This window comes from Clupea harengus, chromosome 11 (assembly GCF_900700415.2).
Source record: "Clupea harengus chromosome 11, Ch_v2.0.2, whole genome shotgun sequence".
Classification (NCBI taxonomy): Eukaryota; Metazoa; Chordata; class Actinopteri; order Clupeiformes; family Clupeidae; genus Clupea; species Clupea harengus.
The window spans coordinates 22,702,643-22,715,577 of NC_045162.1; the positions used below are offsets into that span (position 1 = coordinate 22,702,643).

Sequence of the window (12,935 nt, forward strand, 5' to 3'; positions counted from 1 at the left end):
CTGACACCCCTTAAACTCAGTGTATTTAACAGACTGTCCTTCAATAGATAAATCAGATGAGTCTGAGGTGAAGCTGAGTGGAACTTCAGGCTTTGTCTCCCTTGGAATGGCCACCATTGTACACGATTAAACCTGAATCCTGACTGATCGAATCTAAGACTGGATCTCCAATATATGGTATAAAATGAAATACTTTCACCACCATGTCCTCTTGGACCTCCTTGGCAAATGATTGTACGAAGGCCAATCTTGTCCATTTTTCTCAGACAGTGCAGACTTTTTTTCATTAATCTGAAAGAGGAATACCACTAAAGTTATTAATTTACAGCCTTCTGCATAATCACTGAGTTGAACTGCTCATGCATGTAACCACAGCTTTATACTATGTCTCCTTCTACCTTAAGCCACAAATGTATCAATCTTATCTGTTCAAATCACTCATTAGTCACCCCTCATATAAGGCCATGTCATGGGCTGACTAGTAGGGGAAAAAATAATGTATACCCCCTGTATTGTAAACAATTGAATTAATCTCTGAAATGTATATAGCCATCTTTTGTATGATTTAATCTATGACTTTGCCAAATTCAATAATAACCTGTGGCAAAATGACAACAAATGTTATCTGAAAGTTGTAAATCATAAGAAAACAAAACCTACTGAACAAAAGTGGTGCAATATTGGGTCCTCTTTGGGGTGCTCCAGCAAAGGATTTCAAAGTAGTTGATTGATTTTGAGTTGTGGTCTTCCATTCTGAGTGCTGTCAAAAAACACAAGAATCCATTCCTGAGCATCTAGACATTACTGGCAGCTTAGCAAAGTGCTGATTTCATGTCAAATGGTCATCTGGTTCACAAAATGCAGCTTCTACAAGACATTTTTATCAGTCATAGCTGTGTCACTAAGTTAGATACAGATGAATAACACATGATTACTGGACAGAATTGTCAGATAGTGAAGAATCTGAACACTAGAAGTGCAAATTGAAATGCACGATGAATTCTCTATCAGGACTGCCAGAAAAAAAGTTGTGAAAGGCATGATGGCGAAGGAGGACAAGGTGTAGACGCAGCTGACTTTTCCAGGCTCAGGTTATTGGTCAGGATTTCTAAGTTCTCAGACAAGCACTGTCCTGTAGCCCCTGGCAACTTAAAAGTACCAGGGGGTCTGGAGTAAACGAACAGGATGCATTACAGGATGTCCTTTAAATTCTGGTTCCGTCTACTACATACTGGCAAGTGGGCTGCTGAAAAGTGATCCAGTAAATCCTGCTCCTGCTGAAATGAGAACGCTTCAGCCTTGCTTTGTTTTCAACATCCTGAGGGTGCCAAATCATTTAACCCTCTACTGACTGCATGAAGTTGTTGATACTTTATCAAGGAGTGATGGGAAAGGGCTTGGACACCCTGATGATTTTACTGTACCAGTGTTTTAATCTTTCCAATATTTCCCAAAGGTGCACGTGACAAAACGGCACAAATTTGGACTTACCCCAGTAAGACAGTTTGTTTCTTTTTAAAATCTAACAATTCAAATCTAAATTAGAAATGACAGCACGGATCATTCATCCAGTCCCGCACTTAAAATTTATTATAATTTTTTTAGTTTTTTTACTTTTAATTCAGATGATCATCTGTTTTTATACAAGCATTTTAGTTTCTCCTTCTTGTATCACACCAGCAGGAGAAAAAAAGCGTGTGCTCACCACATGCTTAGACTGGAGTACAGGGTGCCCTGCATACATGACAGTGGGAGAAACGTAGTCTTCAAAATAAATCCAGAGGGGAAGAAAAAACTAAATAATAATTGAAAATAAAATGGGACCTTTTATAATACCTTCTTTTAATCCCCACATTTACAAAGCATTGAAAAAGTGACTTTAAAAAAAAATACAATTCATGTTGTATTTCGCCTTTCAAGTGACTGTAGTGAGCCAGGAGGTTGGGCTAATGGAAATGCACATAGAAACGCAAGTGCAGACGTATATACACAAACATACACCCACACATGCTAAAATCCATTTGCTCTCACTCGGATACAGCAACACATTCACACACACACAAACAATTTTCCATTTTCCCCTCAATTCATGAAATGTTAAAATCACATTTTCTTTTTTTTGATTGTTACACAGAAATGTTGAAGGGAAGAGGAAAGACAGGCCGCTCATTTAATGGCATAGTTCAGTGTGATTTTCCTTGTTCCCTAGAGTACAAAAAATTAAAATAAATTACATTAAACATTAAATAAGATCTTAAAATAATACAGCCATTGAATGATCTCAACCAGAATTTTGCCTGAAATGTCGCTGTGAGTTTAGTTCCATCCATCCTTCATGCACTCTTTTAATCTCAGTGTTTCACTCCTTCTGATACTCCCCCGGAGAGACAAGACGGCGAGGGTGTGTGTGATCACGATCAGTTTTGTTTTGTTTTGTTTTGTTTTAGTGGCTACGCTCGACCCGCTCTTCTCCCACCACTCATCAGTCTCTCAATCACTTGATCACGCCTGTGCAGGATTGATGATGGCATACTACAGTGGTGTCCTACACTGATTAAACCCCCATCATCCACCCGCTCTACTGCCCAATCAGACTGGAAAAAAAGAAAAATAATTTAAATGATTTTGAAATTAAATAAATAAACACTTCTCAACCTTCGGCATTCCACTCTAGGAAAAAAAAACAAAAAACAAAAAAAATAAAACATAAAATTGAAATGCTTTTTTGTGAAAGAAAAATAACAATTTCTTTTTTTCTTTTCTTGTTTTCTTTTAAATATAGAGATGTACACGTAATTTTGTATTTTTTTTTTTCTTCAGACACATAAACTGTTTGTGATGAGGGGCTTGGGCTGTGGAGGGTGCAGGGGGAGTGGTGAAAGCCCTCAGAGAAGAAAGGGATTGGTGCTCGCTCCGGTGGCCCCGCCTCCACCCACAGATCCCCCAGCACCCATCACTCCGCCCACCCCTGTTGACCCGCCCAAAATCAATGGAGGCTGGCCTGGTCCTCCAGCGCCCATAAAGTGGGCATTCCCAGGTGGGGCCATGGGGGACATCCCACCGAAGGGCATTCCCATCGGGCTGGACTGCACCATTCCCATACCCATGCCAGGGGCCGCCATAGAGACTCCCATCCCATGCATGCCCATCCCAGGCTGAACCATTCCCAGTGTTGGGGGTGGCATGTGACCCAACATGGGGTTAGGTGGGACCGGGCTGGTGCGCATCTGGCTCAGGCCAAGCGAGGATGGCTGTGGGGAGATGGATGCCATGGAGGACGCGCCAAAGGGATTGGAAGTAGGAGGAGGGGTGGGGGAAACCCCCCTGCTGGAGATGGTGCTACCTGGGGTCACAGCCATACCAGGGGCTGGGGATGAGCCTGAAGAAAAGAAGAGAGAGAGGGAGAGAGAGAGATATGAAAAACAACTTAATATTTTTAAAGGCTTAAACCAAGAAATGTGTTTTCCATAAACGTGCTGCATTCCTCACCCCGTGTCTGTAGGAAGGGGTTGTTGGTGGAGGAGTTGGAGAGAGAGGGAGGGGGCTGTTTGGGTTTGGGCTTGGAGGAGATCAGAGAATCCAGGTCCACAAGTGCAGCGTTGGGCCCCAGGAAAGACTCTGGCGTTTTCCTCACAGGCAGAGATGAGCCCAGAGAGGAGAGGTCAAAGGGCACCGGAGAGCCCGTGCTACCTTTGCTCCCATCTCCGGCTGTTCCAAAAGAGCCTCTTCTCTCCGGATCTCCTGAAGAAACAGCAGGAGAAAAATAGAAGCGAGAGTGGCAAAAGAGGCAAGAGATAGAGAGAACAAGGAACAAATGAAGCGATGGGATAAAATCAGGCAATGTGTACAGAATGCGTCTTGTTATGAAATGAAGGTCTCACACAATGCCCACTAATGTGGGGAAAAGAGGAATGGAGGAGAGGAGACACACAAACAGACCCATTCCAGACAGCACATCACACAGCTCCTCCAAACAGCATGGCAGCAGCTTCACTCATGTCAGTGCCTCAGGCGGCTGACCAAAGAGCTGAGGGTGTCTGAGTAAGTGTGTGTGCGTGCGCGTGTGTGTGTGTGTGTGTGTGTGTGTGTGTGTGTGTGTGGATTTGGCCGATTCGGAATGCCAAATAAACCCTCTTCAGTGTATATTTAGTGTAGTGTATATTGTATATTTTTACTGTTGCAGTGACTATGTGTGTGTGTGCGCAGTATGTGTACCTGTGCCATTGGTATGTTTGGTGGGGAAGCTCCAGGGGTCAGAGGTGAGGGAGTCAATGACAGGGGCAAGCCCGTCGGCAGCCCAGGGGTCACCTGACCCGGAAGCTACTGGGATCTGGGCTGGGGCCAATGAGGTCCCCCAAGGGTCCGCACTGGGAGGGGTCACAGCTATGGGGGAGAGGTGAAGGGGCCAAGGGTTAAGACACAAGCAGGGCAACAACAGTGGGGATGATATGGGGAGAGAGGGGGAGAGATGGAGGGGGGAGGGGGGGAGAGCACAGACAACCATGTTCTTCACAGGTTACCTTAGAATTGACAGGAACTACAACATCGTATATATGCCACTTTTCTTTACATAATCTGATATTCTGGCAGACGTCCTGCTATGCAACATCCAACAGGTTGAACATTTGGAACAGTGTGGTGTGCAAATGCATGTGGATATGGAGCAGTATAATAGGCCTGTTTATAATTAAGACATTTTGTTTCAAATTCTGATGGTTTTAAGCTCAACGAGTACTACCTTATGAAATATTCAGCAAACCACATTGCCTATGGCGAATGAGGTAAATAGATTCTGAGCTTAATTGGAAGTATGATTCAGAGCTTAATTGGTTTATGATTTCAGTGATATTTTATTTATTGCACTATGTATTGTTCACAGCTGCAAGGGGGAAAAGCCTCAAATGAAATACTTAAATTTTGGTGTCTGAAAGTTTTAGAAAAAGCACCGTCAACCGTCAAAATTGGGACACCAAAGCAGACTAACCTCACAGGGCACTAGTTCACGTCAAGCTCCACATACTCAAAATACAGCATACGTTTACAGAACAGTCTGTCACCTCACACCGCTCCAAAGGTGCAGTGCCATGAACCCCTTCAGCTCAATGTAAATGGAAGACCAAAGTTAAGTCTGATCAGATGATCTAGTTTACCCTTTACCCCTCTTGTTTTGATGATGTTAATATTGAGAGAGTGAGAGAGAGCGAGAGAGAGAGAGATAGAGATAGAGAGAGAGAGAGAGATAGAGAGAGTGAGAGGAGCAATGGATAGACAGAGGAGACAGAAATCTCATCATCAATTTCTGTAATAAATTAATTGCTCCAATCCGTCTCATTTACATCTTACCATTCTCCTTGCCTGTCAGCTAAGTGCAGTTCTTCACCACACACACACAGCGTGGTTCAGAGGTAAGAGGCTACAGGATGGCTGCACTCACTTGTTGATCCCCAAGGGTCTGAGTTGGCTCTGGAGGAGTCTCCCCACGGGTCTGGAGGGGGCTCTATCTTAGGTGGACCCCCACCCCAGGGATCGACAGGGGGGGAGGAGGGCGTGGCTGCCCCCCACGGGTCTGCCGGGCCCCAGGTCCCAGCGGCAGCGGCAGGGGCGGGGGCTGCGGAGAGGGGAGGGGAGGGCCCAGCAGAACCCATTGCTGGAGGGGCAGCGTGGGCCCCCCACGGGTCAACAGTACCCAACTCCATCAGAGCGCTCTGAGACAGAGACAGCAGTTAACACACACAGACACACATGCCTCTACGAGACAGCAGAGAAAACACAAACGGCCCTAAATGTGCCACAGCGGTTAACATGTTCCTTTTGCGGTCATGCTCACATGCTCTACTTCCCTAGCAGGGCACATGACACATGGTGGCATTTCAGTTGTGGGGCACATACAGTACCAGTCAAAATTTTGGACACACCTTACATTTTTTGGAGAAGTGTTTTCTTTACTTTTATTATTTTCTACATTGTAGATTAATACTGAAGACATTTAAACCACAAAATAACTCATATGGAATGATGTACTAAACAAAAAAAGTGTTATCTACCATGTAGAAAATAATAAATGTAAAGAAAACACTTCTCAAAAAATGAGAAGGTGTGTCCAAACTTTTGACTGGCACTGTATGTCTGACTGATCAAAGGGCACATATGTCTGACTACTCAAAGAAACTGTGAAAAAGAAAAATCCCTGATATTGAACAGGTCACCTGCTGATTGGACAGACTGATGATGTAATGTTTATCAACAACTTTAATAGCAGCTTAGCAGAATCATTCTGTGCACCGGCTTGCCTGATTATTTCCCTTTTATTTTATCAGCCACGGCACACACACAACGTAGTCTAAACCCCTTGAAACAAGGCCCCTGAATAAGCCATACAGCTGTGTAAGCGCGTTGTAGGATATTCTTACCACTGCAATACAGTACATGTATAGCACTAGTAAGCTAGTCAGACAACATATATTGAAGTTCACATCTGTTGAGCTTCTTCAAAATGTTCTCTATGGTGCTCCTCTAGAATAGCAAGCTTAGTGATCAAATCCATGCTCACTTAACAAAAATTAAACCAGTTCGCTAGCAAGCAGACCAAACCAAATGTTTCAGGAAATGTTGGTTAATATATTAGAAACATTTTGAGGGTGAGCTTGTTCAAAAGGAACCAAATAGAAAATAAAAAGACCTCTTTTTGGTCTAATAAACCAAATATATCACATGTGACAGACACTCTCTCTCTCACACACACACACACACACACACACACACACACACACACACACACACACACACACACACACACACACACACACACACACACACACACGGAACAGTCACAGAAGTAGGAAAACTTGTGGGAATGTATTGCATCCTGAGGTGAATGAGACAAATTCTACCAGCTGCCCTGCCAGCTTGTGGTCAAGAGAGCGAGAGCTCAGAGGTGATGAGCAGCACTACAGTCCTAAAGACAGACAGACAGACAGACAGACAGACAGACAGACAGACAGACAGACAGACAAGCACACTTTCAGACAGACTAGTGCAGTCACAGAGTGTGTTGTTTCGAACGCACGCAGGGTGAGAGACACAGACACAGCAGGTAACTCTTGGAGAGTGAGAGGCAGGTACACACACAGTTCAGCGGGTTTTTGGCCTTCATCTTTCACACATTTACATACACCCAGACACACACACCCACACTCTCCACCCTTGGATATGACCGGGTCTCTCTCGCTCTCTCTCCCTCACGCACCCAGACACACACACACGCACACACCTCCTCAGGCTTGGCCTTCTCCCTCTGACTCTCCTCGATGGCCATCCGCAGTCTCAGGTCGTCTCCCCTGCGCAGACGCTCCTCCTGCCAATCATACACCACCGCCACATCATCAGATAGGGACACGCGGCAACCCAACCACAGTCTCGGCTGTTCAAACATGGGGGCTGATGGGATATGGAGTGTGTGGGGCCCCATACCCCATCAGCCCTGAGACGTGTTTGTGTTTGTAAAACATTTACTTCCCTGAAGGTACAGCGCATGAAAATAGGGTTGGTGTTTGAAAGCATGCATTTAGTGAGAAGAGCGAAGGGAAGGATATTTGTTGATTACTGATGCAGGTGTGCAGTTGTATTTTCAGTAAGGCAGATCCAACAATTCCATGTTAAGTGTTCTGCGTAATTACAAAATGATTTTTTATCATGCATGTGTTTGGATGAGTTCATTCATTGACAACTGCAGGTTACTTCAATAGTTTTCTGATGACTTCATAGGTTTCCACCCAAATAAATATGGCACAATGATTTACTGCAAAGCATGAAGACTTCTGAACACCTCTGTTCTATATAACATGTATGAACCTTTTGATTCTTTTACCCAGCAAAATTCACCTCCAAGTTGAATTCCTGATTTTCTTTAATTACTTTTTTTAAATCGCCTCATGAATAAGCAACAGAGGTGCAGAAAACAAGAATGTTTGCCAGTGACCATCAAGATTTCCCATAATCAGAACTCAGACTGGGCTGTGCTTTGAGATTGCGTTCAGAATTTTGGAGTGGAACAGAGAGCGAAAGCAGACGGCCCACGATGACTTTGGTCGCCGTGGGTGAGTTCTGACCCCTGACCTTTTCTTGTAACTGTTGGCTGAGAGCGAGAGCATAGGTGAAATCGGCATCCTCCAGAGGGTCAGCATTGGGCTAGGGGAGGATTAGGGTCAAGAGATGAGTGGGGGGGCACTAGGTTAAGGGGGGAGAACTGAGTCAGGACCACTTTGCAATCATATCAGCTTCTGATATGTCTAATGACCCATTTGTTTCTCTGAAAGGGTTAGCTTTCATAGCAGTGGAGTTCAACTTCACTGGAGTTTATTCTCAAAACTGGAAATGATAAATGTGCAAGAAAGATGTGCTTAAGTGGTAATACATATGGAATTGGACTGACGATGCTTGTGACAAGGTAGTGGTAATGCCTCCAGACATTGGACTTGTGGCCATCTCCAAGGCCAAGACAGTCTCCTGCAGCCTTGGCCCATTTACCTGCTACTGGAGGCCCTGTGTCCTGATAGGCTGTTCTGGCTTTACCTGCTCCGCCTCCTCTTTGCTCATGGCCAGCGCCAACTGCAGCTGGAGGTCCTCCTCTCCGGAGCTCTGAGGCCACGCCTGCTCCCCGTCCGCCCCCTGCTGAGGAGCCATGCTGCCTCCCCCGATACCTGGAGCTGAGGGAGCAGAGGAGGCTGGGACATACATCACAGTCGTCAGATGTCACTCAGTACTCAAGCACTGATCTGCCCAGACATTAACGCCCCCAATCACGGGGTTGGCTCCAACACACTCCACAGCGCTCTTTTTCCCCACCACCTCCTATCTCTTAGTGAGCGCTGCATTTGCATACAAGCTGCTCATCGTGTGTAGTTGGACTGTTAACCCCAAGAGCATTGAAGCCTGAAAACAAAGCGTGTCCACAGGGAGCTGTGCATGTGTGTGGGGATGTTTGTGTGCATGTGTGTAGAGATGTTGGTGTGTATGTGTGTGGGGATGTTTGTGTGCATGTGTGTGGGGATGTTGGTGTGCATGTGTGTAGAGATGTTTGTGTGCATGTGTGTGGGGATGTTTGTGTGCATGTGTGTGGGGATGTTTGTGTGCATGTGTGTGGGGATGTTTGTGTGCATGTGTGTGGGGATGTTTGTGTGCATGTGTGTGGGGATGTTTGTGTGCATGTGTGTGGGGATGTTTGTGTGCATGTGTGTGGGGATGTTTGTGTGTGTATGTGTGTTCTACAAGGAAGTGTGTAGACATGTCTGTATATATGTTTGTTTGTTTGTTTGTAAGTGTGTAGACAAGTTTGTATGTGTGTGTGGGTGTTGTTGGCTGTGCAAACGTATGTGGATAGCTGTGTTTGTAACTACTTCAGCAGGAGAAGGGGGAAGCGGTCACAGACTGCAGTGATCATTCTTCCTGTTTGATAAGCTTTCAATTCCCAATTGAAAAAATAAAAACCTCAACAGGGAGGGACAAGTCATCAGCCCAGATAATTCATTCATATTTCAATTATTATCTATACATTAGTAATTGAATGACCAATCAGATGAATGACATAACAAAACAAATGAAAACGTCTTCGTTCTGAGCAAGTGTGCACTACTGAGCTGGCGTGATATGGAGTACTCACCACTAGTGGTCTGCGCCATCTTTTCTTTGGTCTTGAGGGCATGGATCCTCTCCTCCCGTAGTCTCTCCTCGTCCTTCAGTAGGGTCACCAGCTGTTTGGCCTTTTCTCTTACATTCACTCCCTGATACGCACAACCAACGTTGGAGCCACAGTTAAAAAGGACATCCACACCATTTGTACACACAGTCTTCTCCATATATATATTTTGTGTAGGTTTCCCTGTTCATACTGTAGCCATTAGAAAAGTTTCAATCTTTTGATTTAGATTTACATCTTTTATACCAGGTTTGGCCACAGCACACTGCTTTAGTATAAAACAGCATGTAGCTAGGCATAATTTAAGGAATGGAAAAATGTGACAGCCAAGGTAAGCACTGGCAAACCCTTTATCTCAAGAATACAATCAGGTGTAGTTCTACCACTGTAGCAGCACCAAAAACAAGAGGAAGTGTGTATCTTCTGAGAAAACAAACACACTGAAAAATACACGATACCCTAAGTCAAAGTCATCAGATATACTTAACTCTGATCTAACCACATTATGCCACAGTTTAAGGTTGTATGGGTATAATTGGAGTGGCTGTAATGACATGGTCTTTCTTTGACTGCAATAAATAGACAGTGGCAAGGAAGAGTTGACTCATGTGCAAGCACAGCAAGGTCAAGTCATAAATATTGATTATTTTTTTAAAGATACTTTTGGTCATCCTCAAAAGCCAAAAGCTTTAAGGACAAAACCAAAAGCTAAAAGACAAAACCGCTCTCCTCTGCAGTAACATTCACGGTACATACTGCATGTAGGTTAGTGTGACCCTCCAACCTGTTGCCTTCAGTTCATATACTGTAGGCAACACACTGCATGCTCACCATAATTAATTAGAAAACCAAATATTGTATTCTCTCAGTAATTTAGTTTTCTAAGATTTAGATCAACATGCTGGGAAAACAAAATCTTCATCCACCCCATCCCCTCCTCCTCCTCCTCCTCCACTGTTGACAAGAACCTGACCATTCAAACGCAGGCACAGTGTCAAATGTCCTTGGGGAATGTGTGTGTGTGTGTCGGTGTGTGTGTCTACCACTTATACTGTGGTACCTGGGTTTCACCATGCAAGCACCGAAAGTCCTTGAGCTTTCAGTTTGTTCTTGTGTAGCAGCGTGTGTGTGTGTGTGTGTGTGTGTGTGTGTGTGTGTGTGTGTGTGTGTGTGTGTGCGTACAAATGGCTGTGTTTGTGTGTAAAGAATGTGTGTTTAGTAGGTGCAACAGTAAGTGGACAGATGGATTGTTTGTGTAAGGAAGTGTAAGGCTTTTGCATCAATTGCTTCCAGACGGCAACCTCAAGAGTTTCTGAGAATTTGTGTCATACACCATTAACATGCCCGTTCACACATGCAGATATGAGCGAGTGTGTTTATCTATCAGCAGCATAACTGAATGCGTATATGTATATATTTGTACTTTCCAAGTGACCTGGCCTGTAATGCAAGAACACATGGATGAAGAGTGAATAGTTGTGTACCTGGTCTTTGCCATCCCTGTCTATGAACTGAAAGTCTTTGAGGGTCTGGACAGCGTAGATGTTCTCTCTGCACTGCTGGGCCACCCGCTCAGAGCCTGTCTTTATCAAGTACTCCATCAGTGTCATAGCCTACAAAAAAAAAAAAAAAAAAAAACACAGAGCACACCTGCAAATTACCCGAGAGAAGAAGAAAAGAAGAAAAAAAGAAAAGAAAAACTACGAGGACACCCAGGGGGCTCTAAAACACCCAGTAAGATCAGGGGGGGGGGAAAGAAAGCAAAAAAAAAAAAAAGCTTGTGTATGCATACTGGTAGAACACCAAGAAACAACTTCTGCAAAAACATGTCCTGTCAAACCAGTGTCACAGCCATGTATTCAAATAATTAAATCACATTTTCCATTTCATGCCTTTGGAGATTAGGGTTCAGCAAATATCACTGTAATACTTACTTTATATACATGCCTCCAGTTCTTGCCATGGTCATTCAGTCGCTTCCACACCATGCTCATAATTTCTGAGAAGGCCACGACATTGTATGTGAGGTCTGCAATTTCTGACATGAGAGAACTGGAGGGGCCCCAGGGGTCATTAGAGGTCGCTTCTCTGACCTGTGGGACAGCACAGTTTTAGACAGGGTATACAGGAGAATGGGGTGAAATAAAAAGCACCATAAAAGAGGGAAGCGGTACAACGCCCACCTTTATCTCTGCCTCAGAGTAATTATGCACAATGTTCTTCACTTGTCGTCGTAGCGAAGACGTCGACATGGCAACAGCTTGGCTATCTGATTCGTCTGAAATCTAAGAGATTGTAAAACAGGGTCAATAAATCATTAATAGCTGTAGTACCACACAGTGCTGCCACCTTACACTGAATGAATATTGGAAATAAGAGTCACAAATAAAAGAGAAATAAAACTTCCCATTGTTCCAGAATGCCAGCACAACGATAAGCAAAATCACACCACAAAAACAGAGTCCAATGGCAAAAAAAGAACATTAAATCCCTGTGGCCTTGAAGTATCTGCTCCTTGAAGTGAAAGCGCCCGCATGAAGCATTCAAGTCACTTCAGCCCAGCGGCGGGATGAAAGCGAGTCAAGTCAACACACCAAGTGGACACCAAGCGGGTGACCCGCAGGTTAGGAACAATTAAAGGACGGACACGCCCAACCACCTACCTGCTAAAAAGGAACAACGTGGCCGTGGGGCGTGTCCGCCTGTCTTCTTTTGCCCTCTCTTGCGCCTTGGAGTCACAGAGCTCACTTGCGCTAGCTCTCTCAGCTTGTCCACTTCCCTGTGCCTCCACAGGGCGACATTGGCTCCCAACAGTGGAGATTTTAAGGGGGGGGGGGGGGGGGGACTGTCCAAGGGAGAAAATAAAAAGGAGGGGGGGGGGACAGTATGAAAACATATAGTTTAAAAGACAGGTTTACAGGGCAATAACAGTCAACAGCAGGTAATATCAAAAGGAATTCAATTTCAGACATATCTAAGGTCAGTCAAATTAAAGACCAGGGAGGTCTGCAGGGACAGTTCCCCTTATGAAATATCAATAGTGATATGCTGCTGCACATAACCTGACCAGAATAGGAAATTACCTTCAGCAACCAGAAATGTTATCTGAGGATAGGGTGTCTAGACTAGACTGTTCCAGTTAAAACACACATACAGTTCTGCAACGTTCTTCTCTTTGTGGCTCTGACAGCTTCCTTTGACAAATAAATAAAACACAGAATAAACTGGTATCATAATGCTG

At 44.4% G+C, this 12,935-nt stretch overlaps 1 protein-coding gene across 2 annotated transcripts; it reads right to left on the reverse strand.

The window, feature by feature from the left end:
• Positions 1-1,572: 1,572 nt before the first annotated feature.
• Positions 1,573-12,533, reverse strand: epn1a (epsin 1a). Of its 2 annotated transcripts, XM_031576281.2 has the most exons (12): positions 12,358-12,533; positions 11,878-11,979; positions 11,629-11,787; positions 11,179-11,307; positions 9,659-9,779; positions 8,572-8,723; positions 8,116-8,187; positions 7,271-7,354; positions 5,435-5,705; positions 4,216-4,383; positions 3,490-3,741; positions 1,573-3,379 (listed from the first exon to the last, which is right to left on the reverse strand). In XM_031576281.2, exons 2-12 carry the CDS (start codon positions 11,944-11,946, stop codon positions 2,886-2,888), a joined length of 1,971 nt encoding a protein of 656 aa, XP_031432141.1. In that variant the 5' UTR covers positions 11,947-11,979; positions 12,358-12,533; the 3' UTR covers positions 1,573-2,885. The 2 variants fall into 2 exon arrangements, with proteins under 2 accessions (XP_031432141.1, XP_012688980.1); XM_012833526.3 differs by lacking the exon at positions 8,116-8,187.
• Between the last annotated feature and the right edge of the window lie 402 nt (positions 12,534-12,935).

What these genes read in the sequence shown, in the direction of transcription:
- epn1a (XM_031576281.2), bottom strand. Translation starts at nt 11,946, where the DNA reads ATGTCGACGTCTTCGCTACGACGACAAGTGAAGAACATTGTGCATAAT. An exon ending in ACTCTGAGGCAGAGATAAAG is followed by an intron (nt 11,788 to 11,877) that starts GTGGGCGTTGTA and finishes GCTGTCCCACAG; the next exon opens with GTCAGAGAAGCGACCTCTAA. An exon ending in GCCAACAGTTACAAGAAAAG is followed by an intron (nt 7,355 to 8,115) that starts GTCAGGGGTCAG and finishes TATGATTGGCAG; the next exon opens with GAGGAGCGTCTGCGCAGGGG.